Source organism: Salmo salar, chromosome 12 (genome assembly GCF_965601325.2).
Source record: "Salmo salar chromosome 12, fSalSal1, whole genome shotgun sequence".
Lineage (NCBI taxonomy): Eukaryota > Metazoa > Chordata > Actinopteri > Salmoniformes > Salmonidae > Salmo > Salmo salar.
The window spans coordinates 45,341,261-45,368,699 of record NC_138302.1 but is presented as its reverse complement, the minus strand read 5'-3'; the positions used below and the strand labels follow the sequence as shown (position 1 = coordinate 45,368,699).

General features: G+C 39.8%; 1 protein-coding gene across 1 annotated transcript; it reads right to left on the bottom strand.

The window, feature by feature from the left end:
* Positions 1–1,427: 1,427 nt before the first annotated feature.
* On the bottom strand, positions 1,428–14,667 carry LOC106565076 (1,25-dihydroxyvitamin D(3) 24-hydroxylase, mitochondrial). Its single transcript, XM_014131709.3, has 12 exons — positions 14,297–14,667; positions 13,944–14,134; positions 13,732–13,825; positions 13,550–13,643; positions 13,181–13,272; positions 12,531–12,642; positions 10,025–10,176; positions 9,159–9,325; positions 7,948–8,026; positions 7,635–7,832; positions 6,171–6,282; positions 1,428–1,742 (listed from the first exon to the last, which is right to left on the bottom strand). The coding sequence occupies exons 1-11, from the start codon at positions 14,555–14,557 to the stop codon at positions 6,172–6,174; spliced, it is 1,551 nt and encodes a 516-aa protein (XP_013987184.1). The 5' UTR covers positions 14,558–14,667; the 3' UTR covers positions 1,428–1,742; position 6,171.
* Positions 14,668–27,439: the final 12,772 nt, after the last annotated feature.

Sequence of the window (27,439 nt, the reverse complement as noted above, 5' to 3'; positions counted from 1 at the left end):
GCTTTTAGCTCCCATATATACCGAAATAAAACAACAGTAACTTTACTGCAGATTCATTTTCACAATGTCAACATAAATGATGTAATAAGAAATTACATTATTATGTAATTCAGTCCAAATAAGTTCCTTATTGAGATACAAGACATCTCGACTTTACCATAAAGTATATGTTTTGAACAGTAGATGGCAGAAGTACACTGTCTTAAATACCCAGCGGTGTATTTCAAATCAATGTCTTGTAAGTGAAATCTTCGGTGTGGCTCAGTTGGTAGAGCATGGTGTGTGGAACGCCAGAGTTGTGGGTTCGATTCCCACGGGGGGCCAGTACAAAAAAAAAAAAATGCACAAAATGAAATGTATGCATTCACTACTGTAAGTTGCTCTGGATAAGAGTGTCTGCTAAGTGACTAAAATGTAAATGAAATTAAATAATAATATTAATTAAATAGAATATAATTGACTATGATGTAATATTTCTCCACACTGAAGACGTATTCCTATAGGATGCCAATTGGTTGAAAAACCCTTTAATATGATTCATATTATTCTTATCAATAAGACTCTAAAACAAAGTTATATCAGTTTGTCGACTGTCGACTTTTGATCACAAATTGCCCCTTGCGGCATGGAGTTTATACCTGTATTCCTTTACCTACCTCTATCTTCTCTTTTTATAAGACGATATATCAGTAAGATACATGCAAATGCTATATCATGCGCCCACAAATACACTAAATCCACAAAGCAGAAATTAAGAATAGTATCACTTTTCAGGAGATCATGCATTTCAGACGATTGAAACCAGATTAGTAAAAAATCCTAAACATTTACAGTGAGATAGACATATGAAGTCTATTGTAATAGGTTCATATTATACCCGTCTATTACCATTACAGCAACTTGTACTATTAAAGACAACTGTAGAAGATCACTGAATGGCAGAGGGGGGCAGTATACATTACCTTTTATATCTATAATATTTTTTGTTGTAAGACTAGCCGTACTACGGTGTGTGGATAGTTGAAGTAGCTATTGCTAATGCAGGTTTGACTGAATAGGAGCCCTGAACTGAGCACAAGAGCCGGTAAGATTACCATGGAGCATTCCATGACATTTTCACATGCAAATAGCACTTGATTACTATGATTTACCAAAGCCATAAATCATTAGGTCCTTAGCTTTTGTGTGTAGCTATGATACAGTTGTACTAATCTTAAACCATATTCCGCAAAGTAATTACAATTTCAAACATTGAAAATACTGCAACAAAAAGAAAAAGTGGATGAAATATATTCTCTCTAAGAATTACAATGTTTTAAATGTACATCATGTTGACACCATTATTGCACTTCATACACAATGGAAAAAAATACATAAGTAGCCTTTATACATGTACTGTATATACTTTAACATACAAAGACAACATATACAAAAGTCATAATTTATTGAACATTTTCGACATAAGAACAGTTGTTTAAGATTAGTGGGCAGTAAAGTGCAGTTGCCTTACAACACAAGCTAAAAGTTATTGGTCAACAAGTAGGCTAACTCTCATAGTTAATAGTTTAAATGCATTTATATTAGTTTGAGGTATATGTGACAGGATTACATACAAATATATTTAGATCTGATATTTTCTCTTTGTTATTTACAGAGCAGCAATAAAGGGAGTCTCTCTGGACATTCAGGTCCAGAACTATTATCGTTCGTATTGTGAGGTCCAAGTCATCTGTATTTGAAGCCTGTTTTGGAGAAAATAACACGTGGAATAAAATATAACATTTCACAACCTGCTAATATGTTTTCTTATTTTTGTGGAGTTGAATGTACCTTTTTATACACTGCTCAAAAAAATAAAGGGTACACTAAAATAACACATCCTAGATCTGAATGAATGAAATAATCTTATTAAATACTTTTTTCTTTACATAGTTGAATGTGCTGACAACAAAACCACACAAAAATAATCAATGGAAATCCAATTTATCAACCCATGGAGGTCTGGATTTGGAGTCACACTCAAAACTAAAGTGGAAAACCACAGTACAGGCTGTTCCAACTTTGATGTAATGTCCTTAAATCAAGTCAAAATGAGGCTCAGTAGTGTGTGTGGCCTCCACGTGCCTGTATGACCTCCCGACAACGCCTGGGCATGCTCCTGATGAGGTGGCGGATGGTCTCCTGAGGGATCTCCTCCCAGACCTGGACTAAAGCATCCGCCAACTCCTGGACAGTCTGTGGTGCAACGTGGCGTTGGTGGATGGAGCGAGACATGATGTCCCAGATGTGCTCAATTGGATTCAGGTCTGGGGAACGGGCGGGCCAGTCCATAGCATCAATGCCTTCCTCTTGCAGGAACTGCTGACACACTCCAGCCACATGAGGTCTAGCATTGTCTTGCATTAGGAGGAACCCAAGGCCAACCGCACCAGCATATGGTCTCACAAGGGGTCTGAGGATCTCATCTCGGTGCCTAATGGCAGTCAGGCTACCTCTGGCGAGCACATGGAGGGCTGTGCGGCCCCCCCAAAAAATGCCACCCCACACCATGACTGACACACCGCCAAACCGGTCATGCTGGAGGATGTTGCAGGCAGCAGAATGTTCTCCACGGCGTCTCCAGACTCTGTCACGTCTGTCACATGTGCTCAGTGTGAACCTGCTTTCATCTGTGAAGAGCACAGGGTGCCAGTGGCAAATTTGCCAATCTTGGTGTTCTCTGGCAAATGCCAAACGTCCTGCACGGTGTTGGGCTGTAAGCACAACCCCCACGTGTGGACGTCGGGCCCTCATACCACCCTCATGGACTCTGTTTCTGACCGTTTGAGCAGACACATGCACATTTGCTGCCTTCTGGAGGTCATTTTGCAGGGCTCTGGCAGTGCTCCTCCTGCTCCTCCTTGCACAAAGGCGGAGGTAGCGGAACTGCTGCTGGGTTGTTGCCCTCCTACGGCCTCCTCCACGTCTCCTGATGTACTGGCCTGTCTCCTGGTAGCGCCTCCATGCTCTGGACACTACGCTGACAGACACAGCAAACCTTCTTGCCACAGCTCGCATTGATGTGCCATCCTGGATGAGCTGCACTACCTGAGCCACTTGTGTGGGTTGTAGACTCCGTCTCATGCTACCACTAGAGTGGAAGCATCGCCAGCATTCAAAAGTGACCAAAACATCAGCCAGGAAGCATAGGAACTGAGAAGTGGTCTGTGGTTACCACCTGCAGAACCACTCCTTTATTGGGGGTGTCTTGCTAATTGCCTATAATTTCCACCTGTTGTCTATTCCATTTGCACAACAGCATGTGACATTTATTGTCAATCAGTGTTGCTTCCTAAGTGGACAGTTTGATTTCACAGAAGTGTGATTGACTTGGAGTTACATTGTGTTGTTTAAGTGTTCCCTTTATTTTTTTGAGCAGTGTGTTATATATTGTGTGTTTATACAACGGGTGCGCCTAATCCTGAATGCTGATTGGTTAAAACCACATTCTAGCTTGTGTCTATTCCACAAGTGTGTGTGTGTGTGTGTGTGTTATATTCATTTCAGATATGATATATATACAGTATATATACAATATACAGTACCAGTCAAAAGTTTGGACACACCTACTCATTAAAGGGTTTCTCTATATTTTTCCTATTTTCTCCATTGTAGAATAATAGTGAAGACATCAAAACCGTTGCTCATGTTTCTTGGCCCAATCAAGTCTCTTCTTATTATTGGTGTCCTTTAGTAGTGGTTTCTTCGCAGAAATTCGACCATGAAGGCCTGATTCACACAATCTCCTCTGAACAGTTGATGTTGAGATCTGTCTGTTACTTTAACTCTGTGAAGCATTTATTTGCCTGCAATTTCTGAGGCTGGTAACTCTAATGAACCTATCCTCTGCAGTATAGGTAACTCTGGGTCTTCCTTTCCTGTGGCGGTCCTCATGAGAGCCAGTTTCACCATAGCGCTTGGTTTTTGCGACTGCACTTGAAGAAAACTTCAAAGTTCTTGAAACGTTTCAGATTGACTGAACTTCATGCCTTAAAGTAATGATGGACAGTCATTTCTCTTTTCCTATTTGAGCTGTTCTTGCCATTATATGGACTTGGTCTTTTACCAAATAGGGCTATCGTCTGTATACCACCCCTACCTTGTCACACCACAACTGATTGGTTCAAACACATTAAGAAGGAAAGAAATTCCACAAATTCACTTTTAACAAGGCACAGCTGTTAACTGAAATGCATTCCAGGTGACTACCTCATGAAGCTGGTTGAGAGAATGATAAGAGTGTGCAGAGCTGTCATCAAGACAAAGGGTGGCTACTTTGAAGAATCTCAAATATAAAATATATTTTGATTTGTTTAAAAAAAATGGTTACTACATGATTCAATATGTGTTATTTCATAGTTTTGATGTCTTCACTATTATTTCTACAATGTAGAAAATAGTAAAAATAAAGTAGATGTGTCCAAATGTTTGACTGGTACTGTACATATACATATATTGTCTTTATTTTGATTTACAGTGCATTCGGAAGGTATTCAGACCCTTGACTTTTCTCCAAAAAAGTACGTTACAGCCTTGTTCTAAAATTGATAAAATATTTTTTTTTCCCTCATCAATCTACACATAATACCCCATAATGACAAAGCAAAAATAGGTTTTTAGACATTTTTTTTTTTTTTATCTACAAAAAAAAATACTGAAATATCACATTTACAAAAGTATTTAAACCATTTACTCAATACTTTGTTGAAGCACCTTTGGCAGCGATTACAGCCTTGAGTTTTCTTGGGTATGACACTACAAGCTTGGCACATATATATTTGGGGATCTTCTCTCATTACTCTCTGCAGATCCTCTGAACCTTTGTCAGGTTGGTTGGGGAGCATTGCAGCACAGGTATTTTCAGGTCTTTCCGGGTTCATGTCCGGGCTCTGGCTGGGCCACTCAAGGACATTCAAAGACTTTTCCCGAAGCCACTCCTGTGTTCGTGCCTGTGTGCTTAGGGTTATTGTCCTGTTGGAAGGTGAACCTTCACCCCAGTCTGAGGTCCTGAGCGCTCTGGAGCATGTTTTCATCAAGGATCTCACTGTACTTTGTTCCGTTCATCTTTGCCTCAATCCTGACTAGTCTACCAGTCCCTGCCGCTAATAAACATCCCCACAGCAAGATGCTGCCACCACCATGCTTCACCGTAGGGATGGTGCCAGGTTTCCTCCAGATGTGACGCTTGGCATTCAGGCCAAAGAGTTCAATCTTGGTTTCATCAGACCAGAGAATCTTGTTTCTCATGGTCTGAGAGTCTTTAGGTGCCTTTTGGCAAATTCAAAACGGGCTGTCATGTGCATTTTACTGAGGAGTGGCTGCCGTCTGGCCACTCTACCATAAAGGCCTGATTGGTGGAGTGCTACAGAGATGGTTGACCTTCTGGAAGGTTCTCCCATCTCCACAGAGCAACTCTAGAGCTCTGTCAGAGTGACCATCAGGTTCTTGGTCACCTCCCTGACCAAGGTCCTTCTCCCCCGATTGCTCAGTTTTGCCTGGCGGTCAGCTCTAGGAAGTCTTGGTCATCCCAAACTTCTTCCATTTAAGAATGATGTAGGCCACTGTGTTCTTGGGGACCTTCAATGCTGCAGAAATATTTTGGTACCTTTCCACAGATCTGTGCCTCGACACAATCCTGTCTTGGAGCTCTACGTACAATTCCTTTGACCTCATGGCTTGGTTTTTGCTCTGACATGGACTGTCAACTGTGGGACCTTATATAGACAGGTGTGTGCCTTTCAAAATGATGTCCAATCAATTGAATTGACCACAGGTGGACTCCAATCAAGTTGTAGAAACATCTTAAGGATGATCAATGGAAACACGATTCACCTGAGCTTAATTTTGAGTCACATAGCAAAGTGTCTGAATACTTATGTAAATAAGGTATTTCTGTTTTTTATTTTGAATATATTTACAAAAATGTCTAAAAACCAGTTTTTGCTTTGTCATTATGGGGTAGTGTGTGTAGATAGCTGATTTTTATTAAAAACATGTATTCCATTTTAGAATAAGACTGTAAGGTAACAAAATGTGGAAAAGTCAAGGGGTCTGAATACTTTCCGAAGGCACTGTAAGTTTCAGTATATGTATGATTTTGAGGTATATTCAAGAGTGAATGTTATTCTTACCTCATCGTCTAATGAAAGCCACAGGGAGTTCACGTTTGGGAACAAGTGTCCCTGAATGGATAGTATCAACTGGTTCACTATCTGTCGCCACAATTTCATAATCTCTGACAACCTGATAGAAAGAGGGGGAAAAGGAGCAATCATTAGATTATGAAGGGCATGTAAAAGGACAACCAGTATCAATTGAGGTAAGACTCACATGGTGACATGAAAAATATTTTTAAGGTTAACACACATTGCAGGACAAAGTCTTCTTGGAACTTAAAGTTATACAGTGCCTTCAGAAAGTATTCATACCCCTTGACTTGTTTCACATTTTGTTGTGTTACAGCCTGAATTCAATATGAATGAAATGTATTTTTCTTCTCACCCATCTACACACAATACCACATAATGACAAAGTGAAAACATGTTTTTAGAAATTTTAGCAAATATATTGAAAATTAAATACAGAAATATCTCATTTACATAAGTATTCACACCCCTTTGGCAGCAATTACAGCTGTGAGTCTTTCTGGGTAAGTCTCTACAAGCTTTGCACACCAGTATTGTACAATATTTGCACATTGTTATTTAAAAATTCATTCAAGCTCTGTCAGGTTGTTGATCATTGCTAGACAGCCATTTCCAAGTCTTGCCATAGATTTTCAAGCCGGTTTAAGTCAAAACTGTCACTAGGCCAGTTAAGAACATTCAATGTCATCTTGGTAAGCAACTCCATTTGTCCTTATGTTTTAGGTTATTGTTCTGCTGAAAGGTGAATTTGTCTCCCAGTGTCTGTTAGAAAAAACACTGAACCAGGTTTTCCTCTAGGTTTTTACCCGTGCTTAGCTCTATTCTGTTTTTTTTATTAAAAAAAAACTCTCTAGTCCATGCCGATAACAAGCATACCCATAACATGACGCAGTCACCACCATGCTTGAAAATATGAAGAGTGGTACTCAGTGGTGTTGCATTTATCCCAAACATAACGCTTTGTATTCAGGACAAAGTTAATTTCTTTGCCACGTTTTGCAGTTTTACTTTAGTGCCTTCTTGGAAACAGGATGTGGTAGTCAGATGAGGTAGTCATAAAAAAAATATGTTCAACACTATGATTGCACACAGAGTGAGTCCATGCAACTTATTATGTGACTTGTTAAGCAGATGTTTACTCCTGAACTTATTTAAGCTTGCCATAACAAAGGGGTTGAAAACTTATTGAGGCATTTTAGCTTTTCATTTTTAAATAATTTGTAACAATTTCTAAAAACATAATTATTGGGATATTGTATGTAGGCTGCTGACACAAAATATCAATTTAATCCATTTTCAATTCAGGCTAGAACACAACGTATGTGAAAAGGGACTGTATACATTGAAACCTGACTGTATATCGCCCACAGGTGTTAAGCACTACCTGTGGTAATACTACAATGTTGGCAACTAGGTGGCCACTTTGGGGGCACAGGAGGTTGTTCTTACCCAGCAGAGTGCCAACTGCAGCTGTAGCTCTGCCAGACGCCGCCCAATGCACATCCTCTTCCCAATACCAAACGGCACATGGGCAAAGGGGTTGATGGTACTGCTCTCTTTTAGCCAACGCTCTGGCTTAAACCGGCTGCTGTCGTCGAAGTATTCCTCATTGGCACCCAGAGCATGGCTGTTGATCATCAACACTGTCTGTAAATGAAAAATAAAAATCTTGATTAGACATCAATCAAATGTTAAATGATCCGAGACTGTAATCGCCCCAACATGAGCTCTTAAATGAGGGAATTTGAAGTAATCCATTTACCCCCTTGGGAATGGAGTAATCCCCCAACACAGTGTCTTTGTCTAAGGTCCGACTCGTGAAGGGAACTGACGGCGATAACCTGCAGGAATTTGAAAAAAGGGTTTGGAAATATAGTGTTGAAGCAGGAGGATACATGTACGTATAAGCTCTTTAGGATCAGTTAAACATACTCAAACCTTTTTTTAAAGGCAAGTTAAAAGGAAAATAGCTAATCTGTCAAATGTCATAAACATTCTCTGTGTGAGTTTCTGCATTAAACTCAAAAAACACTTGTAAATCGAAACGTCTGTATATTAAAAAGAAGACCGATTTTGGTTTGTAACCCTAAAATGTTTTTCTTTCAACTCGCCAAATTGAGCCCCGTTTCAAATGATCACTCTTTGAGAATAATTTTTCTAGACGCGAGATGCGCATCACTTCACACTGCCAATTTTGTTAATTATAAAAAATATTCTGTTCTATTTTATTCTGATATATCACATAGTTTTTTTTACTATAAATTAGGTGTGTGTTGACTGTGATAAGGACTTGGGAAATAAAAGTGTATTGTCTGCTAAATTAACTAAACAAGGCTATGCCATTGCACAGTAATAGGCTTCTACAAGCAAGCTCCACTGCTGAGGTTACTGCCTTTTTGAAGATTGTGTTCCACGATATAATATAACTAGTTGATATTGTGGTTTCAATAAATCAGTCTTAAATGGCACTTGTTTTTTTATTGACTGAATATATATTGTGCAATTTAGAAATTAGGTTTTGCTATCTGTAATGGTTATGATAAATTCAGCATTGTTGCGCACTGTTGGCATATACAGTAGGCCTAAATAAATGCACACGTTTTTTTCTGGCCTCATGTTCTAAAAATATATATATTTTTTAATTAGAGTACTCGAGTTCAATATAATTTATTAAGGCAGAACATAAGAAAATGTTTTGTGTTCTGTTCATAAATATGGATTGCCCCTGTGAATAAACAGTGCAGAATTGCAGGAAATTGTTTAAAAATTGCAACAACAAATGTTTTATTTATTTTTGTGTTTCATTCAAATTATTATTGTTTTTTTTTGCACAGCCATTTTCAGACAAAGTCAAGCGCCCATGTCTCAACTAATTTGTTTTGGATTTGTGTACCGGTTTGAATGACATACAGTACAGGATGACTGCAGTGTTATTGTTTTTGCGTCACATCCCAGTGGAATGTCTTACTGTACCTCATGGATTCCTTGAGGCAGGCCTTGATGTAGGGCATTCTCTGGAGGTGCTTGGCACTGGGAGTCTGACTAGCAGGCAGAACCTCTCTGATTTCTTGGAGCAGCTTCTTCTGAACGCAGGGGTTACGGGAGAGGTTGAAAATAGCCCACAGCATGCTGTTGGCAGTCTAGAAAACATCAACAGAGGAAGAGAGAGAGAGAGAGACAGAGAGAGAGACAGAGAGTGAGAGAAAGAGGGAAAGCGAGAGAGAGGGAGAGGGAGAGGGGAGAGTTGTCAGACTCATTCAAGGAGATACTATAAACTGCATTCCATAGAGGGGGTCTTACAGTAAATGGAGCTGAGGAATGTGAGGGGTTCCGCAAAGGCTGTTTCTGTCACATCTGGACTGCAGACCAGATTACCTTTGCCTTTGAACCACTACTATTACAGTTTGCACCTGTTTGTTTCTTCTCTCACAGGGAGGGAATACCTCTTCAAGTGTGGAGTAAATGAGTTAAAACAATGTATGGGAGCAAGAAATGGAGTAAGGTGGAAAGTCATCAACAATAAAGGATGGAGTGTCATGTTTTCCCCTCTTATTTTTCAGAAAATAGAAGAGCAAAATAGGCGCTGGTGCAAGTGAATGATAAATCTGGCCCTGTTCTTGTTTTTACGACCGAGATTCGAACCCGGGTCCCGTTAAGCTAAAACCATAGGCATAAAGCAAGTCTTCAGGTGACAAGCAACGTAACTCATCAAAGATCACCGGAAAAATTTGAGGACCATCACACTTCAGTGTTGTGACGCTAAATTATTAGCAAGGATACTCATCATGCAAGTGTGGTTCACCGAACCATCTCTGTTACATTTGTCAACTGATCCTTACCGTCTCCACTCCTCCGATCTGGAGCTCTGTGATGGCGGCGTACAGCTCTTTCTTGGACAGGTGACTGTGGCGGTAGATGTCACACAGGAAGTCGTCACTGGGCCCTGTTGCCCCTGCATGGCGTTTTATCTTCTTGTCTATGTAGACTTTGGCTGCGGACAACAACAAGAGACAAACGTGAAATAATTAACTGAAAGATATTTTTTAAAAGCTAGGAAACAATGACTGCATATAGTCCATTTTTAAAGCCAATCTAAATGGTCAACTTTATTCACCAAAACATGGATTCTATTTGTGGAAAGCTGTAACCAGTCATAAACAATGATAATTGTAAACTTCTACCAACAAGTAATCGATATTTAACAAGCCATAAAATGACCTCACTTCCACTCCCTATCGCTACTTTCAAAAGCCCTCAACCATCTTTTATCTCCTGAACCTGGCCACGAGGACAACATACACAGCCACTGTTTATTTTCTTTTTTATTTAACCTTTATTTAACTAGGCAAGTCAGTTAAGAACAAATTCTTATTTACAATGACATATAGGAGGGGACTGAGCGTTGAGCCTCCTTAAATGCAACAAAAATCAAAATAATGCTAATTTAACCATTCTCATTTTTATTTGAAATGCTATTTTGAACTGCTACAGTGGTAAAAGCATTTTCCAAATCAGTGGAACCCAAGACTGTTCCCAGGGCAGGCCTGGTTGTAGCTAGATATGTTCGATTTGGCATCAGGGACAATTTTAGGATTTTAGCTAACCCTAACCTTTTTTCTAACCTTAACCTAATTCTGCTAACATGCCATGTTAATTCTCCTAACCGTCATGTTAACGATCCTAACCTGCTGTGTAAGTACTCTTAACCTGCTATGAAAAATCACTTCTGCAAGTCAAAACTGGCGGACCTGCCCTGAGAGCAGTGTGAGTATCCACTAATGCGATACAGCCCACCTCTGTGGTTTAAAAAGAAAAAATCCCGTTGTGGCTGCACTTGTCATCCCGGGACAATCCTGTATTTCAGCCCCTTTTCATGTGTCCCGACTTTTCTTTTTACAAGAAGGTTGTTTTGTCAGCAAGGAGTATCGATTCATTCAGGAATTATTTGGGTGGACTGAACGTGGGTAGGTAGCCTACTTTTTTAAGTGATTTGTTTGACAATCAGATGAAAACATCAGGGCAGGTTGTGTTTTTCCCTTTTCCATTAAATGACATGTCTTAACAATTAGGCCTTAAAGCCACACACACACAAAATAGACCCCCCCCCCCCCCCCCCGCACCTGTGTATATACATATATGTGTGTGTAGAGAGGGTGGACAGGTGCCTACAAGCCACTGCCAAGCAAGCTGCACAAAAAACGATTCGTAGCAAAGCCCTGAGCCAACATTCCACTCCCCCTTCTCCTCCTCCCCTCAATCCCTGTTCCCGCTACTACAAATATTTGGCAGTGTTCTCCCCCTTAGGTCATCCGGTTTACTACAACTCTGATTGTGTTGTGTAAGAGGGGGAGAGCCAAGTGTAAAGTACTTAAGTAAACATACTTTAAAGCACTACTAAAGTAATTTTGGGGGGTATCTGTACTTTACTATTTATATTTGACAACTTTTACTTCACTGTATTCATAAATAAAAAAAATGTACCTTTTACTCCATTCATTTTCCGTGACACCCAAAAGTACTGGTTACATTTTGAACACTTAGCAGGACAGGAAAATGGTCCAATTCACCCCTACTGCCTCTGGTCTGGCAGACTCACTAAACACAAATGCATAATTTGTAAATTATGTCTGAGTGTCGGAGTGTGCCCCTGGCTATTTGTACATTTTAAAAACAAGAAAATGGTTCTGTCTGCTTTGCTTAATATAAGGGATTTGAAATGACTTTTACATTTTGATACTTAAGTATATTTTAGCAATTACATTTACTTTGATACTTAAGTATATTTACAACCAAATACTTTTAGACTTTTACTCAAGTAGTATTTTACTGGGTGGCTTTTACTTGAGTAGTTTTCTATTAAGGTATCTATCTATACTTTTACTCAAATATCACAATTGGGTACTTTTTCCACCACTGATCGCAGAGGCACCTGGTTCATCTCTCTCTCTCTCCTATCACCTGACTGGAAATTTGCTCAAAGCGGTTCTTGGGTAATACGTCATCTGGACACGCTGCAGTTGGAGGGATTGGGGGGTGCCGAGGGAGGGGTTGGAAGTGAACGTGGCAGGCATTGAGGTTTCATCAGAGGGAGAGAGGACATGGAGAGGAGGTTACTTAAAGGGAGGGCAGTTGGAAGTGACTAGGGGGGGTGCTTTAGCGGTGGTTGGGTGCGATGTGGTTGCTTTAGCGGTGGTTGGGAGCGATGTGGTTGCTTTAGCGGTGGTTGGGAGCGAGATCAGGGGGCATTGAGGTTTTAGGGGGAGAGAGGGGACATGGAGGGGAGGTTTCTTTAGAGGGATGTGGAGGGGACCGAGAGTCGGGGGGCATTGTAGGAGGAGTTTTTACCTGTGCTGAATATACGGTCCCATGCCGTGGTGTGGTCCTGCCATGTTTTGGTGTTCAGTTTTTTGTGGAGCTCCACTGGCGTGACCATCATGGCACCAAATGTGCTCATCATCTACACATCCACAGAGAGAGAGACTTTAAATGTAACAATCAAATAAAGACATACAGTACATGACAATGTAACAATTTATTGTTGCAACCAGTCATTTTCAAAGTCTACCTCCAGTGTTTCAATATCAACTTATAGCACAGGACCATGGTTACTATAACAAAATGTTGTTTAAAAGATGTTGTAAATACATGAATGTCTCCTAGCTGCTGAAGATATTAGTTTGCCCCAGTGAATTCCAGTTTCAGATAGTCTATTGATTCATCAGTAACTGTAGCAGTGGTGATTAGCCCACTCACTAAAGTGAACTCAGTGAACTGCACTCTATCTATAGGCTCAGAGCGAGAGCAATATAGCACTCACTAAAGTGAACTCAGTGAACTGCACTCCATCTATAGGCTCAGAGCAAGAGCGCAATATAGCTCTGTCACAAAAAGATCGCTAAGATCATCCCCAAGCCAGGGGTCTTCAGCTGCGCCCACAATACCTGTATCACTATATGCAGATAGTAACTGGATGTGTAAAATCAATGACCACTTACCGTCTTTATGGATGTGATAAAGGTCATGGCCTCCTCGTTGACATTGTCATGCAGAAGTCCGAAACGTTTGTCGTAGAGCACTAAGCAAATGGCTGTAATTAGATAACAAAATATTGAAAACATTAATTGAGTAACAACATGCATTAATGTATTATTGATTTAACTTTTCCTTAGTAGCAAATCAATTATAATGTCCATTCATTCTAATAAGACTTTTACTTAATGTTGTTTTTAAAACAATTCAATTATCTTTAGAATAATTCTAATGATTTAATACATCTACATTACATATAAGCAACAATCGTTATTGTAAAAATGTATATCTAGCTACAAATATGTTATTTATATTATAAACAATAGGCTACTTACTCTCCATTGACCATTTATTCAATTCAAAGTACAAGTCCTCAAATTGTCCATTGTCAGTCACTTGCCCAATTCTACTAACGAAATCGGCCAACACCTACATTTTGGAGACAATAAAAAGTCATTATTTGATCAAATTCACCTTGAAACGTGCAGTTTTACCGCAGATAAATTATCTTACAAACCTGGTTTATTTTACCATCAAGTTTCGCGACTTCTGTGGGTTTCATCAATTTCTGCTGAAACGCGCTTCTCACCCTCTGCCAGTCTTCCCCTTCCCTGAAAATCAGCAGGAAATATATTAATTAGTAGGCTACGTCTGTTAAAATAGATTATCTGTGTATTTCTGTTGAGCAAATAGCATGATATCATAGGAATACTGAAAAGTGGCACTTACAGAATAAGAAGTCCATATGCCTCGTCTCTTAAGTCTCGGTATGCTTTCCAGGGTTTGATCTCCAGACGCTGTGGGTAAGCGCTCTCCTTTCTGTAGAGTGCCTCCAGTAAGCAAGGTGCGCCAATATGGACCGATTCAAAGGAGCCGAGTTTCATCCGAAAAATCTTTCCAAATTTCTTATGGTAATCAATCTAAAAGGAAGAAATATCAGACACAAAACATTTAATCCACCAATAAAAGAACTTAATTATTTATTAAAATGAAATAGAATAAAACATCTGTTGAATTGTTTTTAGTTTTTATACTTCATCTTATTATTCTTATCGTTATAATATATTTTTGTTATCATTTACCAATGCATTGTGTTGTCTTTGCAGCCCTCCTTTGCGTAGTAGTTCTATCAAACTGCCAAATAAGGGCCAATTGGTGGGTCCAGGGATCGAGTCAAGGCTCTGAGTCTTCGAGGGAAGACTGTGTCGACAAGGCGCAACCAATGTAGCATCCTTCGGGTCTAGGACGCACACTGAAGATGTTGGCTTGAAGTGCTGCAAACCAACTGTTTTCTTTTTTAACAATTCGACTATCTGTGGTACCTTTTGGATTTGTGCCCTCATTCTCGTGCTGTGATAGGCTAATAAAGAATAAATACTGGGGCACTAATTAATTTATTTCCTTTGTTGGAAACTTGGAAGTTTCAGTATTCTCGTTTCTTGGAACTGTGACGCCTACCACAATATATATACTCTGACCGTGTTAATTCATAACCAATCAGGGATCGGGCTTGCAAAGCGTGGCCGGCGAGCCCACACCATTCATTTATGGATCCAAATTGTGAGGATCGCATGACCCCAGATAGATGCAGGAAGTGCCCTTGCCTCATACTTTATAAATAAACATATCGGCCTAAGCTGAAGGTGACGTGGTTCGCTTGAACCATCAGCAGTCACACTATGAGGGCATGTCAGCGATGAGGATGGCATGTTTTTGGATTTTGAAGTACCATGTTGTTGCCCTATAAAAGTGCTTACTCACTGAGTGTCAGTTGCCATCGTAATAACCTTGAACCTTGAGAAATGTTTGCTGGAGTGTTTAGGGGGAGGATGTGGGTTTTGTAATCCCCTAACACAGGAGCACACACATGGGTACAACCACAGTGCACACAAAACACAAACACACATGCATGACACTGACCAGTGGCGATTTTGGCATGTAAATCTTGGTAGGGCAACACAAAAAAAGTGGGATGCATGCCAGCAAAGCCACTACACAATATATGAATTGCTGTTAGGGCCAACATTTTATTTTTCCATTATTTCTACCAGGTAAGTTGACTGAGAACACATTCTCATTTACAGCAACAACCTGGGGAATAGTTACAGGGGATGAATGAGCCAATTGTAAACTGTGGATTATTAGGTGACCATGATGGTTTGAGGGCCAGAATGGGAATTTAGCCAGGACACCAGGGTTAACACCCCTACTCTTACAATAAGTACCATGGGATCTTTAATGACCTCAGAGAGTCAGGACACCTGTTTAACATCCCATCAGAAAGACAGCACTCTACACAGGGCAGTGTCCTCAATCACTGCCCTGGGGTATTGGGATATTTTTAGACCAGAGGAAAGAGTGCCTCCTACTGGAGGCCCTCCAACACCACTTCCAACAGCATCTGGTCTCCCATCCAGGGACTAACCAGGACCAACCCTGCTTAGCTTCAGAAGCAAGCCAGCAGTGGTATGCAGGGTCGTATGCTGCTGGCATTCAGCTGTCCCAACAGCAGAGTCCCAACAGCAGTCCCATGGTTATCAGCAGAGTCCTGTCTGGCAGCGAAACAGTTCATTCAGCCTCATTTACTGCCTTTTAAAAAAACATAGCTGATATGGCTGACTTGCTTAAATAAATGTTGTTTCTAATGACAATTAAGATGTACAAACTATGGCATAAGGGGACGATGAGCGGATAAGAGACATTCCGTAATTTCGATTAAGACATTAATGATAGAGCGACGACGGACGTAGTTGTATTTGTATTCATATTTGTTCAGCACTTTTGAAATGTACAACGACAGAATTCAGATCATGGGCTGTTCTTACAGTGTTCTCCCTGTACACCAAGTCAGAACCATAGGATAAATAAAGGGGGCATATAAGCAGACAATGAAAGCTCTTACAATATTTGATGATTACATTTCTCTAAAACAGGTTATAGGCTACATGTGCACCACCAAGTTGGAACAGTAGGCGAAATTAAGAGGTGAAAAAATACCAAATGATTCGGGTGAGGCACATTGAACGCTGTTTGGGTATTTGCATGTCAAAAACGATACATGTCAAATAACACTATTTGACTCATTAAATAAGCTTTTATTTTGACACGTCAAATAACAAAATTCTATTATAGAATGTTTTGTGTGCTGAATTTAGACACACAAGCCAAGCGCCACCACTACTATCAGTAGGACTGTCAAAGCTGTACAAAAAAAAGTCTGCAAACAATCACACACCAGCCATGAACGATGTGTTTACAATACTGTGTTGGTGTAAATAGACCAAATTATTAGGGTGAGGCACATGGGCTACTAACAGCATACTACATAATATACACTTAGTATTACTTTCTTAGCTACAGAATATAGATCTCCCTGGCATATTACATCATTTATGCAGCAGCATACAATACATTTTCGGACTCACCTTGTTAAACTCTTAAGGATCGTAATTTTCTTTTCATTTTTGCCTAAAATAACATACCCAAATCTAACTGCCTGTAGCTCAGGACCTGAAGCAAGGATATGCATATTCTTGATGCCATTTGAAAGGAAACACTTTTAAGTTTGTGGAAATGTGAAATTAATGTAGGAAAATATAACACATTAGATCTGATAAAAGATAATACAAACATAAAAACCTGCATTTAATTTTTTTAAATTTTTTTTATCATCTTTGAAATGCAAGAGAAAGGCCATAATATAATATTGCAGTTTATGCGCAATTAAGATCTTGGCCACAAGAGGACAGCAGTGGGTGCGCAAAATTTCAGATTGATCCAGTGAAGCATTGCAATACCGGACAATATTTTGTGTCAAGTCTGCCAAAATGTGCCAAATTGGTCAATTGATACATTTTCTCCTAAGCCCTCATAGCCTGGTTCCTCTCTAGGTTTCTTCCTAGGTTTTTGGCCTTTCTAGGGAGTTTTTCCTAGGGAGTTTTTCCTAGCCACCGTGCTTCTTTCACATGCATTGCTTGCTGTTTGGGGTTTTAGGCTGGGTTTCTGTACAGTACTTTGAGATATCAGCTGATGTACGAAGGGCTATATAAATACATTTGATTTGATTTGATTTGATTTGATTTGACATATACACCCATTTTCACACATCTAGATGGCCGGGGTCGGTGTGGAGCCATAGACAGCAGGGGTTCAAACTGTAGAACCCAGTTCCTACATTTGAATATAAAAATGGATTTTATCAAACAAAACTATGCAACATTTTATCTCTGGGACCCTCATGATGACAAATCAGAGCAAGATTACTGAATGTAAGTACATTATTTACCTTCCAAGGGGAACGTATCAAACCACTTGTTTTTTGTTGTTGTGCACTCTCCTCAAACAATAACATGGTATTTTTCCCCTGTAATAGCTACTGTAAATTGGACAGTGCAATTAGATTCACAAAAATGTAAGCTTTCTGCTCATTTAAGATATATCTATGTCCTGGAAAGTTTGCTGTTACTTACAACTGTCATGCTAATCACATTAGCGCACGTTAGCTCAACCGTCCCGGTATAGGGACACCGATCCCGTAGAGGTTTTAAACAGGAAGGTGGCGCGGCGGTCCTTTGTGGGTAAATATTTTGTCATCAAAGTCTGGCATTCTCTGTATTTATGGTGGGAACACACAGCCACTCCACTGAATAGCAGGCTAGTGATTGCTTTGCAGTGCTTGCAGTTAGCCACTGATTCCTTGTTGAATTAGCGATTTCCACCTTGTTGTGTAATGGGTCCATGTCCAATGGCCGATGAGCACTGATACATTTTACCTATAATTTCTCTCCATTATTTCTCTTCATATGACAAGGATTAAAAAGGATTTGCCAGTAGATTGTCCACTGGATTCATGATGATGACTGCTAGCTAAGATTTAAAAAATAAGATGTTGACATGATCAGTCCAATCAAAGCTACTGTACATATAAGGTGATTTGACGTAATTTTATCTGTGGCCAATGGACCTTGAGCCTTCTTGGAAGGGCACTTATAATATAACTCTATGGCAGGACCCAAAGGGCTGAAATGTTCAATGTCTACTCTTACTAAGGACTTAGACTTGGCCTGCAACTTAGTGTCCCCATGAGTCCCCATGAGTGACAGAACACTGTGCCAATCAGGCACAATGCTTCTATTTTCTGCAGGCTTGCCCCACCACCACAGAAAACACTGAGCTAGGCTGAAATTTTGGAGCTGCCTTATTCAAGAAAACAAAAAAGAGACCATGTTTGTAAGTGGCTTTATTAACTGAATTACATATATACATTTTACATAGTTTGCAAACTGATATGTGACACGTATTAATGCCAAAATAACATGCCAAACAGGCAAGACCCCAACTGCCCTGAATGAGAGGTCGCCACTGACACTTGTATAGATACAGTACAGTCGGAAAGTATTCAGACCCCTTCACCTTTTCCACATTTTGTTACATAACAGCCTTATTCTACAATAGATTGTTCGAGGGAAAACATTTATTCAATCAACACACAATACCATATTATGACAAAGAGAAAATAGTTTTGTAGATATTTTTGCAAATATATTGCAAAAAATAACAGAAATAGGTTATTTACATAAGTATTCACACACTTTGCTCGAAATTTAGCTTCCATTGATCATCCCTTAGATGTTTCTACAACTTGATTGGAGTCCACCTGTGGTCAATTCAATTGATTGGACATGCATTGGAAAGGCACACACCTGTCTATTTAAGATCCCATAGTTGACAGTGCGTCAGAGCAAAAACCAAGCCATGAGGTCGTAGGATTGTCCGTAGAGCTCAGAGGCAGGATTGTGTCGAGGCACAGATCTGGGGAAGGGTACTGAAACATTTCTGCAGCATTGAAAGTCCCCAAGAACACAGTGACCTCCATCATTCTTAAATGGAAGAAGTTTTGAACTACCAAGACTCATCCCAGTGCTGGCAGCACAGCCAAACTGAACAATCGGGGGAGAAGGACCTTGGTCAGGGAGGTGACCAAGAACCCGAGGGTCACTCTGACAGAGCTCCAGAGTTTTTGTTTTGTTTTGAGTCACGTCTTCAATAATTTAGGTTACATCAGTAATAGATTGGCACAGAGACTTCAGTAGTAGATGGTTGATTACATATGAGGAACACCAACAATACACTTTGCCCTTACTAAAACTTTACCTCTTGTAAATTTGTTGAAGCACTTGATCCCAGATAGTAACCCGGTCTCAGAGCATTTAGCATTATTCTGTATGTAAATCTGAAACACTCCATTTAGTATGATATGTTATGTTTCATATGGTATGTATTAATTTGTGAATATCCATCACCCATTTTGTACTATATGTTGTGAATTATAATTTGGATTATATGTTAACAAAACATACAATATGTTATGAATTTGCAAAACGTTCTATATATTAAATTATTTATAAATGTATGATATGTTACTAATTCTAACTAGGTGGCTAATGTTAGCTAGGTGGCTAATGTTAGCTAGCTGGCTAACGTTAGCTAGGCTAAGGGTTAGGGTTAAGGTTGGGGTTAAGTTTAGGAGTTAGGTTAAAGGGTGAAGGTTAGGGTTAGGGTTAGGGAAAGGGTTAGCTAAAATGGTTAAGGTTAGGGTTAGGGGAAGGGTTAGCTAACATGCTAAGTAGTTGCAAAGTATCTAAAAAGTAGTAAGTAGTTGAAAAGTTGATAATTAGATAAAATGCTAAAGTTGTCTGTGATGAAATTCGAACTCACAACCTTTGGGTTGCTAGATGCTCACATTATACATCCACGCTGGCCAACCATACAACTTAGATTTGTTTTGCCTTAAAACCTCTTTGGGCTAGATGGGACGCCAGCACCCCACCTCAACAACATCCGGTGAAATTGCAGAGCGCAAAATTAAAAATACAAAAATCGTAATATTAAACATTCATAAAAATATAAGTGTCTTACATCGTTAAAAAGCTTAACTTCTTGTTAATCCAACCGCTTTGTCAGATTTCAAAAATGCTTTACGGCGAAAGCATACCATGCGATTTTTTGAGGACAGCGCCCTGCATACACCAGCATTAAAAACATTTTCCAAACCAGCAGAGGCGTCACAAAAATCAGAAATAGCGATAAAATAAATCACTTACCTTTGAAGATCTTCCTCTGTTTGCAATCCCAAGGGTCCCAGCTACACAACAAATGGTTGTTTTGTTCGATAAAGTCCTTCTTTATATCCCAAAAAAGTCAGTTTAGTTGGCACGTTTGATTCAGTAATCCACCCGTTCCACTCGTTCAACATGCAGACAAAGGAATCTCAAAAGTTACCGGTAAACTTCATCCAAACAAGTCAAACAAGGTTTCTAATCAATCCTCAGGTACCTTAATATGTAAATAAACGATAAAATTTAAGACGGAATGTAGTATGTTCAATACCGGAGCTAAATAACGAAGTGCGCACCCTCTTCCACGCGCGCCACAAGACTACAGTCCAAATGAGAGCCACCTTGAAAAACTACAAACTCATTTTTTCAAAAACAAGCCTGAACCCCTTTCTTAAAACTTCCACCTAGTGGAAGCCATAGGAACTGCAATCTGGGAGGAATTCCTTTGAATATCCCATAGACAAGCATTGATGGCCTCAAAAATAATTATTTCCAGATGGATTTTCCAGATGGATTTGCCTGCCATATCAATTCTGTTATACTCACATACATTATTGTAACAGTTTTAGTTTTCAGGTGTTTTCTATCCAATGCTACCAATTATATGCATATCCAAGCTTCTGGGCCTGAGTAACAGGCAGTTTACTTTGGGCATGTCAGTCATCCGAACTTCCGAATACTGCCCCCTAACCATTTGTCTTATGTAACCATACCAAACGTAACATATCATGCTAATTTGGTATCCTGGACTAACATTTACTATGTTACGTCTAGTCTATGAGACCAGGCTGCAGATAGAGTGTACATTAATGATGCTGTTAGTTCACCAGCACACGCCCGCAAGGGCTAATAACCCATCCACAACCGCCCGACTATATCGCTTATATTGTGATGAAGGGAAAATCTGAGGCCCGCAAATATACAAAATGCAATGTAGAGTCAAAGATGGCGTAACTATTTTTGACAGGCCTTTTTAGATGGGCCTATGTTTAAGGAATAGCACATGAGAACCCAGGGATTCTTGTGTGATAACTCCCGATTAAGGGCTGTTCTAAGGCCCAAGGCGAAGCCAGTCGTTCATTCTATTTATTCCACGTTGCTATGCTAAACAAATCATTGGCATGTAGCTAGATAACAGAGGTTCAATGACGACAAGAGACAAGAACTGCAATAAATAATGATTGAATAAATATTTTATAAACAGGCAACAAGAACTTCAGCAAATAATTAATGTATATATTGGCAACAAACAGTCAATAAGTGAAAAAGATAGTTATTGATGATAGCTAGTCTAACGTTACTTATCCTTTGCTAGCTAGCTAGCCAACTAAAGCTAACACAGAATCACCTGTATAAATATTGCAGTCCTTTTATTTTATTCCTTTAGTGTTTTATTTTAATTTGGATTATTATTTTTTAACTCTGCATCATTGGGAAGGACTCGTAAGCAAGCATTTCACGGTAAAGTCTACACCAGTTTATTCGGTGCATGTGACAAATGAAATGTCATTAAAAAAATTAAAAGCTGTCAGTCTCGTCACATTCATATGCATGGCATGGGTGGAGATCTCAACAGCAAAAAAACTGAAATGTTGTACAGGTTGGTGTATATTAACCCCCGCTGTACCAAACTAAATGCTAGACAAGAAGCATGTGGAAATAATGTCTAGATGCTTTTTTCCTGGGGGGGGATTAAAGGCCCAATGCAGGTGTTTTTAATCAATATCAAATCATTTCTGGATAACAATTAAGTACCCTTACTGCAATAGATTTTAAAAGTGCAAAAATTGCTTTTTTAGCAAAAAACTATTTCTCAATCAAGAATTTTGCTACGACTGACTGGGAGTGGTCTGAGTGGGGAGGGGGAAACGGACAACTAGTTGTTACTGGCAGAGAGGTTTGGAACTCTTTGTTATTGGTCTATTAACCAAGTTAGCGCATTGTGATATCACCATGGAAAGCCGAAACTCCTGCCCATGCAAACCTGCTGATTATAAGGTCCTGTGTAGATTGTTTTCAACCAGCAACTATCAGGAAATAACACTGATCATTTTTTCCCCCTTTACTTTATGTTTATGAATGCTTGGCTGGGCTGCGGGACAATGGACGTGTGTTGATACTCGAAATGTAATTATGGTATTATGGCATCATGGCATTTTGCATGGATTATTATAAATAACTAACAGCTATCAACCAATCAGCATCCAAACAACCCTTTTTACAATTCCCAACATTTTGGTAGGCTATTTGTTTGTCAACTTGTCTATTATTAGATGCATGCGCTTTTTGTCTCTGTCATTACTTGTTGCCGTAGAAGACTAAATAAACCCTTACTCACCAGAATATTGTCATAAATCGATAGAATGAATGCTTCGATTTAGTTGAAATTAGTCAAGTTTGTTTTCTTTTTCCTCTTTCATCTTTGCTTCTCTTGCGCAGCAACGACGTTTAGGGACTAGGAAGAAAATGCAATAAAATGTCCACCTTTAATTCCAACTTTACCGTGTATTTATTCTCTCAAGATGCTGAGAGAAAGAAATCTATTTCTCCACTCCTTTTCCTGAGTAAACATTTATATTTGGTGTGTCATTTTACTGCCAGAAATGCTTAATTCTGCTGGAGTTAATATTAGAATATGTGAGAAGTTATAAACCTACAGTCAGTGTCCAGATTTAAGTTTGGCTACTATTCCATTTAACCCAACTGAACAGTATAGTTCCCATGACATGCCAAACCCTATCTCCAGTACACTTTCTGCCACAAACGGCATGATTTTGTTTCTCTCCGTCACCCTCAATCTTTCAATTTTTACATAATAAAGCATTTGACATTTCCATTGCATGAATGACCGAGGATTGACTGATTTCCACATTTTTTGTATGTTTTTTGAAGATAATTGATGAGAAGAGTATTGTCCAACCCATCAGGTATCTCACTGCACACTCATATGTCATGTTTTGAAAAATACAGACAGGCAAAATAAAAGTACATTTACATTTCAATACTTCTGACATCCATCTTTGCAACTCCACCCATGACTTCAGAATTTTGTAACATTTCCAGGAGGCATGAATTATTGAGTCATTAGTAGTTTTACACTTCAGACACGAATCTGCCGTTGTGAATTTTGTCTCTTGTATAATACATTCTATATATAAATGTATACTAGATTAAGTGTACATTTTCTGAACTGTATATCAGTTCTTTTTCAATATTTTTTCCAATAGGTCATATTTTTTTCTAAGAGATTGTCGGTTTTGTAGGCTCTCTGGAAGGTTTTGTACAGCTTACCTATGAATATCCTTTTCTGACTCAAAACAGATTCTCTCAAAATTGCTCTCAAGATTTCAAATCAAAATGTTGTGATAAAACTTTTAAGTTGGATGTATTTGAAAATATCTACATTTGTCAAACGAAATTGTAATTTTAAAGCTATCATGGAAATACAGTAAATGTATTTCTTATAACCAAGTCATTTATGGTTTCTATGCCTTTCGTTTTCCATGTGAGCCAATTTATCGATGAATTCTGAAAAGCTATCCAAGGATTGTTCCATAAGGTTGTGTTTTTAGGGAGTGATATTGGTTCTGCTATCATCCTCTTTTACAACTTCACTAAATCTTTCCCAACATTAGACTACTGTTCTGGCCCTCCCTTGTATTTATTTTCAATTCTCCATTTCACAGCTTTTCTCTTACTGAATTAAACTCCGACATCGTCCTTTTTGCCTCAGTGGATAGCCTTTAACTTTTTCTTCCCAAAAGCATTTGCCATTTGGCGTGTATTTGGTGCGCTACAGTTAGGCCCTAAAGCTTAGGCTATGCACTAACGGCAGATACAAATAATGGAAGAATTCTCAACGTAGCCTATAGATATGAATTGCACAGGAATTATACATTTATGGATATTGTATGCATTGCTTTCTCCTTATTAAACCCAATATTTACTGACCCTAAACCCACCCACCCCGCGGATATAGGATATAACCGTGGGGACTGCGGGTTATGAGTCAACCCTCCGTCACTTGTGTAAGTACCTCTCTACTGAACAAAAATAGAAATGTACCCACTGGGGAGTCAGGCCCAGCCAATCAGAATATGTTTTTCCCCACAAAAGGGATTCATTATTGTCACGGATCCCCTGGTACTGCTGCTCATTCTGTTCACCAGTTCCGGAGGTCTACGTCACCGGCTTTCTAGGCTTCACTGAATGGGATTCATTATCATCAACCCCGGACTGTCTTGTCTGATTACACACACCTGGTTCCCATTTCCCATGATTAGTATGTTATATATGTGCCCTTTGTCTTTGTTGGTTATTGTTCCCATGGTCGTGTGAGTACCTATGCGTTGGTGCAGCCATTATGCTGCGTGCTTTATATATTGTGTATTAAGGGGTGTCGTTCAACAAGGTTTACCGTCGTTCTTTTGTTTGGGTACAGCCCAGTGTTTTTGTATACATGTTTGTTTTGGGTGTATTAAAAACCCCTATTGTGTATTCCTGCGACTGTTTCCAAATCCTTTATACCAGTGTGACAATTATAGACAGAAATACTCCTCGGTTTCATCAGCTGTCTGGGTAGCTGGTCTCAGACCATCCCACAGATGAAGATGCCGGGTGTGGAGGTCCAGGGCTGGTGTGGTTACACATGGTCTGTGGTTGTGAAGCTGGTTGGACGTACTGCCAAATTCTTTAAAACAATGTTGGAAGTGGCTTATGGTAGAGAAATGAACATTCAATTCTATGGCAATAACTCTGGTGGAGATTCCTGCAGTCAGCATGCCAATTGCACGCTCCCTCAACTTGAGACGTCTGTTGCATTGTGTTGTGACAACTGCACATTTTAAAGCAGCCTTTTTTGTCCCAAGCACAAGGTGCACCTGTGTAATGATCATGCTTTTTGATATGCCACACCTGTCAGGTGGATGGATTATCTTAGAAAAGGATAAATGCTCACCTATGGGGATGTAAACAAATTGGGCACAACATTTGAGAGAAATACGTTTTTGTGTGTATTTTTCAGTGCATGAAACATGGGACCAACACTTAACAGGTTGTGTTTATATGTTTGATCAGTTTAATTACCATTGGGGTACATTTAGGACTACAATAATGGTGTCTCAGTTTATCTAACCTTCTGTCCCAGTCTACCAAATATGAACTAAAAATATGTACACAAATGGGTGTGTCATGCCTCCTGTGAATGATATCAAACATTAGTTTTTTGTGTGTGATTTAGGAAACATCTTAAGGATTTCAGAAATGTTTCACGTGTTGAGATAATATTTTGGATAGATGTCGAAAGAGGTCACAGAAATGCAAAAGATGTCCCACTTATTCCGATATCATCCTACATCATCGGAGGTCGTTCCACACACTATTAATAGGCATTTCGCCACCTGACTGATGAAACAAAATAGATCTGTCACCTGTTTTTCCGCAAGGATCATTAACCTTTTGTCGGGTGGCATGCTTTGACGCTGCATGTTGTCTCGGCTGTTTTGGAAGCACTCCCAGTTTCCCACTCTGTTTTTCTACACGGTCAATGACTCATTGAAGGTGTGCTTTCTTTCTCACTTTGAAGAGGTTATGTGACAATGAGAAGAGAGACACAATTACTGATATGGACTGGGGTCTTCTCGAGATAGGGACTGCAGATCATTGCGGTCCGTCTTCTGTCCGAGGGTGTGTGTTTGAGGGAGAAAGGACAGAAGAGGCCCATTGACAGTCACATGCCTAATTTACTGAAGTTAATTCTTAATGTTGCGCCAGTGCAGAACGTCATCTGACATGACACACACAGACACAAACACACACAGTATTACCCTGAGAGTGACAGTGCCCACCTCTGTCAGATGTCCTTTCTCTCTTTAAGACCGCCTCATTAAAAGATGAAAGTGCTTATGAGCTTCCTGTTGCATGCTGGGAAGTGAGGGTTGTTTACCTCATTGTGACAGACAGCTGTAAGTTCAGATAACAGTGTTATGACAACTGGTGTACTGTGTAACATAGCTTACACGTCTCATTTAAGCTTTTTTAGATTCTTCTGTATTTGGTGTCTCATTCATAAAATAAAAATACTGCTACGAAGGGGAGTTTCAGAGATGGACAAATATGGCCGGACAATTGTCACTCGCTCGGTGAAAAACATTCCTTGGTGTGTACAGTAATCTCAGGTTTCATTGGGGGAGTGGAAAATGTTGCTCAATGTGGTAGTAAATACTCACAGCGCACATGCTCAGGAACTCACATGCTCAGAAAGCGAGATATACAGACAAAAGAAGACAAACATGCTGGGACAGTACAATAACTCAGCCATGCATTTTCCCCACTCAATTAGAGACCCACCATGGAAGCATATGTTTACATGTGGACTGAAGTGTGTTCCATGTAAGTATATACACACGTGGGGCATTGTCCCCAACCCGTTTTCTCTTTCATCATTCATGTGTGTTTACAATCTCCTCTCTAGTTAGTTACAAAACCTGTCTGACTTTGGTGCTAGAAATCAGGCAATGCCAAGGCTGTGTTGATATGGCCAGAGAGGCACAGAGAGCCCTTAGGTCATTCTGTTGATCAGATAAAACTGTTTCATGCTTTTTTTAGCTAACAGTGCTGGTTATTTTGTAAAGTGCAGGCGGCATCTGCTCAACTCTTCCCACGCAGTTAAGCTTGGGGAGGGTGGTGGGGTAATGGAGACACTACTTTGTTATGAGGCCCTGTGTGTGGTGTGTGTGTGGTGTGTGTGTGTGGTGTGTGTGTGTGTGTGTGTGTGTGTGTGTGTGTGTGTGTGTGTGTGGTGTGGTGTGTGTGTGTGTGCTTGCACAGCACCGGGTTCAGGAGGGTGCTTGTGTTCCCTGCTCTGAACTCCTGCACCCTTTAGCGAGTGAGGGAGGGAGAGAAAGAGGGTGAGTGAGTAAGATCACATGCACCGTTTGACCTTGCTGCCAACAGAGTGGAAAACTGTGCTGTTGTGCCCCTCCATCTGTGATACGTCCCACACCGGGCCTCTAGCCTCATTTGCATTGATGTGACAACACCCATCTCCTCCCACATTGAAACCCCCTCACCTGTGTTATTTTCTACTTGAGCAATGTGATAAGGAAG

Bases quoted from the DNA above. Each gene is read 5' to 3' on its own strand.
- LOC106565076 (XM_014131709.3), bottom strand. From the start codon at position 14,557: ATGAGGGCACAAATCCAAAAGGTACCACAGATAGTCGAATTGTTAAAA. The intron at 12,643-13,180 runs GTAAGTGGTCAT...GTGGATGTGTAG, and splicing joins TTATCACATCCATAAAGACG to ATGATGAGCACATTTGGTGC. The intron at 9,326-10,024 runs GTAAGGATCAGT...GATGTTTTCTAG, and splicing joins AGATCGGAGGAGTGGAGACG to ACTGCCAACAGCATGCTGTG.